This window comes from Notolabrus celidotus, chromosome 9 (assembly GCF_009762535.1).
Source record: "Notolabrus celidotus isolate fNotCel1 chromosome 9, fNotCel1.pri, whole genome shotgun sequence".
In the NCBI taxonomy this organism is placed as follows: Eukaryota; Metazoa; Chordata; class Actinopteri; order Labriformes; family Labridae; genus Notolabrus; species Notolabrus celidotus.
Genome location: NC_048280.1, coordinates 6,343,823 through 6,349,822, shown reverse-complemented (window position 1 = coordinate 6,349,822; position 6,000 = coordinate 6,343,823). Strand labels below are relative to the sequence as shown.

The window sequence follows — 6,000 nt, the reverse complement described above, 5'->3', positions numbered from 1 at the left end:
CTGGAAGAGGGTGAGCTATTGAACGAGGGAGAGGAGAGTTAAACAACTGCTGTGATTGCTTTTATAGTCTTCCTGTCTGAACTTTCGCTAGAGCTACATATAAATTTTGAGTTTGAATCGTGGGTCGAGTGTATCCTTACATCCCTACTTGTTTGTAATTCAGGACGGAGTTTACACACAGCTTACATCTAATTTTAGCTCCAAGTATCTCAGAGCACAAGTTACATATTAAATCATGCACAGTCCCTCTTCGTAAAACACTGCTTGTCATGATGCATTGTTTTAGAGAGGGGATAACTTGGAGTATGAAGAGGAGCAGATGATTTTATCAGCAGTGTGGCGTCTGTGCTGCGTTCTTCTCCGTCCCCTCCAGTGTCTTTGATTTGTTTTCCTGCTTTGTTTTCCACAAGCAGAGATGATTTCATCAGTTCTACTGTATGTTGGGGTTGACAATCTCGCCGCTCAATGTCACTGTTGATATTTTACACTGAGCTGTTTTGTTCTTAGGGTACAGGCTGTGTCATATTTTACATACCTTCTTCGTCGCTGATTGTCTGTTAGCAGGAGTAAAGGGTTCATTTCAGCTGTTTGAAGTCGATCAGGCATGAGACGCATCACTGTAACAAACACCACATGCAGAAAAAAGCTCTTTACTGATTGGCTGAGAGATGGAGAAAGTCATTTCTGCAACAACATCTTAACTAGTTTGGCTGCCACTCAAGATGAGCCTCTGACTCAGTCTTAAAGGTGACATATCATGCAAAATCGACTTTTTAATGGTTCTCTACCTGAAATATGTGTCCCTGGCATGTCTACAAACCCCCCGAGAATGAAAACAATCCATTCTGCCCCTGTTCTGATTTCTCCACCTTTCTGTAAATGTGTGCTGAAATGAGCCGTTTCAGTTTTCAGTGTTTTTGTTACGTCACAGCAATATCCGGTCTGTAACAGAAGTCAAAGCTGAGAGCTTGTTCAGCCCATAGACTGTATAAAATACAGCTCAACCCCTCCTCTGTTTTTCATTACGTGCACACATGTGTGCTAACAAGGAGCTTAGGAGGGAGGCATGCTAGTTGTAGGCTGTCTCCATAAACACAAAGGTCGGTTTTACTCCCCACGTCTGCAGATTTGAAGATCTAGTGGATGATTTTTATTTATCATGGAAAAGTGCTAGCGCTAGTTAGCATAGCCACATAGCTCCATGTTCGTAGCTGTGTACCAAGACACACGTCTACATACTGATAAATAAAACAACAAGAAACACTAAATCTGTGACCAATCGTTCAGAAAGGTCCTGCTGCAGGCGCCTCTCCATCAGGATCAGATTCTGGATCAGATTCAGAGGGTTGAAGTAACACGGTCTGTGAGCAGCCGTGTATATTCAGCCAACATGTAAACATTAGATCAACGTGCTGGAGAGCCGAGGGCACATCCACTTTCTGAGGGGGTGTGGTCAGAGAAAACAGAGTGTTCTGAGGAGGGCTGAAGAAGAGGGTTTTTCAGGCATGCCAAAATCTGATTTCAAAGTGTTTTTTTGAGCATAAACTTTAAAGACATGTTTTGGGGACCTCTTAGACAAATATGTATTGATGAAAAAAGCATGATATGTCACCTTTAAAACCGAACAATGGCACTGAGTGGTGAAAAGCGGGATATCTGTGAAGTGAAATGCACACATGGCAGCTTTAACTCTCCCACTGTTCACCAGCTTCACACTAATTATCTCTCCGCCTCTCCACAGTGCCAGGAAGCGACCCATCCCATACTTCCGACCCAGCCCTTCCTCCAGCAGTTGCTCCACCAGCGTGTCGTCCTGGAGCAGCCTCTTCACCCGCAGCCGCAGTCGCAGCCCGATCCACAGTTTCAGCCGGAGCCGGAGCAGAAGCCACAGCCGCTCCTCCTACAGGAGCTACAGCCGCAGCTCGTCCTGGAACTCAATCTTTGGGACCCGCAGTCGCAGCAGGAGTCGCGGTCCGTTGAACAAACGCAACAAAAACAGGCATTAGGGTTTTCTGGGAGAACATTAAGAGGGCTGGAGCCTCGGTCGTGTTTCTAGTTGAGAGCAGGGACGGCGCTTGATGTCGGAGCAATCGACTGTGAGCGTCCGCTTTGACGCTTGAGTGGAAATGTCCCAGCAGGGGTCCGAACACATCTTTCATTGATGCAGTCTTGTTCAGTGGGCCCACTAAGACCGCTGGAGACTGAATGTCTTTTTGTTTGTTTGTTTTGTTCTTGTGCTGCATCCTCCTCTTGCATCAGCACTCACAGCGGCCTGAAACTGCTCAGAAGACAGAAACAGCACTTCTGTTTGGTTAGCTCGTTTCCTCATTTCGACATCTGTGCATGACTCATACATTCAATATCATTTATTGCTGATTTTTATTCAAAATCATAATATTTAAAGGTGACATATCATGCAAAATCAACTTTTTAATGGTTCTCTACCTGAAATATGTTTCCCTGGCATGTCTACAAACCCCCCGAAAATGAAAAAAATCCATTCTGCCCCTGTTCTGATTTCTACACTTTTCATAACGCCATCCGGTCTGTAACAGAAGTCAGAGCTCAGAGCTTGTTCAGCCCATAGACTGTATAAAATACAACTCAACCCCTCCTCTTTTTTTCATTCCCTGCACATGTGTGCTAACAAGGAGCTTAGGAGGGAGGCATGCTAGTTGTAGGCTGTCTCCATAAACACAAAGGTCGGTTTTACTCCCCACGTCTGCAGATTTGAAGATCTAGTGGATGATTTTTATTTATCATGGAAAAGTGCTAGCGCTAGTTAGCATAGCCACATAGCTACATGTTCGTCGCTGTGTACCAAGACCAAGGGAGAAGTTCAGGTGGCTGGTGGTGAGGCTTGCAGCAGTGTGACTGCCCCCTGGTGGCTGGCTGCAGTATAGGTCAAAAAATCTGTCTCCCCCATTCATTTGAATGGGGGAGCAGTCAAACTTTAAAAAATAAATACACGTCATATGAATGTTTCTCACATCCGTATGCTGTGGTGATATGTAGTTAGTATTTGACCGTTTTGTGTCCAAGTCCTCTTTTTCCTGAAAAGTTTCTTTTTCGTTAGTTATTAGAGTTTAAAAAACGGGGTTTTACTTCCTGTTTCCTTTGATTCAGAGTTGCCGTAGAGAGAAACTTCAAAGGACACACAGCGTCTTGTGATGCGGCGCTGTAGGGCGGAGCTTATTACAGTGGCTTCACAGGCTCTGGCTACACAATGGTGGCGCCTAGGAGCGGGATTTCTTGGCTTCAGAACTGTACAACGGGAAGAGGCGGAGCAACGCTGTCCATTTTTATTTACGGTCTATGACCAAGACACACGTCGACATACTGACAAATAAAACAACAAGAAACACTAAATCTGTGACCAATGGTTCAGAAAGGTCCTGCTGCAGGCGCCTCTCCGTCTGGATCAGATTCTGGATCAGATTCAGAGGGTTGAAGTAACGCGGGTCTATGAGCAGCCAACATGTAAACATTAGATCAACGTGCTGGAGAGCGGAGGCCACTTCCACTTCCTGAGGGGGCGTGGTCAGAGAGCTCATTCCCCTTTAAAGGCACAGACACAGAAAACAGCCTGTTCTGAGCAGGGCTGAAAAAGAGGGGTTTACAGGCAGACCAAAATCTGATTTCAAAGTGTTTTTTTGAGCATAAACTTTAAAGACATGTTTTGGGGACCTCTTAGATAAATATATTTTGATGAAAAAGAGCATAATATGTCACCTTTAAATTAAAATTGGATTGAAAATGTTGCATAAAAAGGCCTGAGTGAGCCACACAGTGTTAAAACTACTCAATTTATTAGTATTTAGAGGTAAACATGCAGCGAGTTGTTGGTTTTACATACAGAGTAAACACTTTGTAAGTTTCACAGGACATCAAACATCGCCTGTCCTTCGTCAGATCTCCATGTATTCGATTTAGTGCGGCGATGTGAAGTATGAGAGTAACATTTAAACTGTTTGATCCGAGTGTTTACAAATGGCTTCAGAGGGATCGTTATCAATACGGGAAAATGTTCACAGCTCTGATCTCGACACTTCACAGGGCTGGGGAAAAAAAAACAACCTCTGAAAAATGAAACAGTGAGGGTGGCCTGACGGCGAGCAAACTGCCTGTCAGCTCAAATGTCAAATTAATTTATCCTCTGATCAGGTGGAAAACAATTGAAATGTCAGCCCGTGTAGTACAACAGTGAGCGATTGAAACATCGGGTGGGGAGCGAGGACGGGGATTTCTTTTGATAAAATGTCCTCACAGGCAGACAAGATTTTTTTCCACCGGCAACTCACGGAGAGTTATGACTTTTAGAAGTTCAATCAATGAACTTTTATCTTCATCTTTGCATCAATTATGATCTGGGACAGTCTCTACATGCACATGTAGCAGTCTTTGAAGACAGAAAGATGAAGCTGCACCTCTTAAAGCTTCATGTAGAAGAGAAGTTTATGAAGAGCTTGATTTACTTGAATATTTTTTGTTAGCACACTGGAACCAAACACGTCTCTTTAACATGCTTTGCTTGATTTGTGTCACATGGGAGGTCGAGTTATGAAAAGGCAGCTCCATACATATTTATTACTTATTTAATATTTATTGCTTTCTAGTCCCTCTCAGTAGTGCTCAATCTTTCTATGCAAGAATGTCAATTTGTAGTTTTTATGACACTGCTGTAATTTATTTTTGATTTGTTGTACCTCTTGCTTCGTATTAACTCCTCACTGTCTCATAAACCCGGATAAGAAGCAGATGTTCAAACGTCACGAGGAGGAAGAGCAGGATTTATCTCGACAGCGATACAGTTTGTGAAGTTTTCTTTCTTGCCGAGAATTAAATGAAATTTTTTTTTTCACCATCAAATGAAATAAGGTCATATCCTGAAGTTGGCTAACTTTTCTTAGAATAACTGCTAAAAAGAAAACAGGGTGAAAGAGCTCTGTCAATTAGTGTACAAAATTCCAAGTGTACAGCACTTCTTAAAGGTACAATGTGTAGCTTCGGTCTTGGTAGAAATTGAATATCCTTAAGTATGTTTAGATTAGTGTTTAGACCCTGAAAATAAAATTAATTTTGTTTGTGTTGACTTGGAATGAGCCCTTTATATCTATAGGAGTGGGTCCACTTCCATAGAGGCCACAGTTTAGCACCACCATGTTTCTACAGACTAGTAATGAAACAAAAATGCATTTGGACTATGGAGAAAAAGAGAGTGCAAGATATGTGCAAAATAATTTGTATTGATAGATGTCTTTGTTGACAAATGGAGGATCATACTTGTCCTGTATCACAGGAGCTTCTTGTGATACAGGGACCGCAGAGAAGGATGAGCATGGGAGCGTTTTGATCTCAAATCTGACTGCTACATATTGCTAAATATTCCCATTTGTACTGCAATTAAAGTCACTCATCAGCATTTAGGTCATGTGTTTGATACGTACACACATTTTAAATATAGTAAGTTGAGTTTTTTGGGAAATGGATGTTATAGATGAGGCTAGTGGCGGTGAGGTGACCCCATAGCACACACCACTAATGAGTTGGCATCACTTAGCATCCTGGGCATCAGCTCACTTATAAATACTGCAAACACAAGACTGAAGCATCATCCTAGCTTGAGGCTAACCCTGCTTTGTCCTTAATTTGTGGTTATGGGGAAGTTATTTGGCAAGCCAGCCAAAAACTAAAAATCCACTCAGATAATATTTTGCTAGGAACAAGGTTAGCAAGCTAAGGTTGTTAGTTGGATATACTTCAGCTGAGATTCAGTGATGTGCTGTTTGTTGATTTGTGATTTTGGCTGGTGATGTCATTTACAAAAGCAGGAATATCTAATGTTAAAGCCAGGTTAGTGCAGAGAGTCTGGTTAAAGCTGCTGTTGGAAGTCGTGATATAAACATCAGTTCGGAAAGAGATTTCGAACGTCAAAACTACCCCTCCCCTCTCTGCTGTCGTAACCCCGCCCACAAAAGATTGTTGTGCGCGTTCTATGAG

The 6,000-nt window shown here is 42.6% G+C and overlaps 1 protein-coding gene across 1 annotated transcript in view; it reads left to right on the top strand.

The window, feature by feature from the left end:
- srrm4 (serine/arginine repetitive matrix 4) overlaps window positions 1-2,006 on the top strand; it is a 112,417-nt gene extending 110,411 nt beyond the window's left edge. The window contains exon 13 of the mRNA XM_034692402.1: window positions 1,742-2,006. Coding sequence (XP_034548293.1) covers window positions 1,742-2,006 — 265 coding nt within the window. The remainder of the gene's footprint in view (window positions 1-1,741) is intronic.
- Window positions 2,007-6,000: the final 3,994 nt, after the last annotated feature.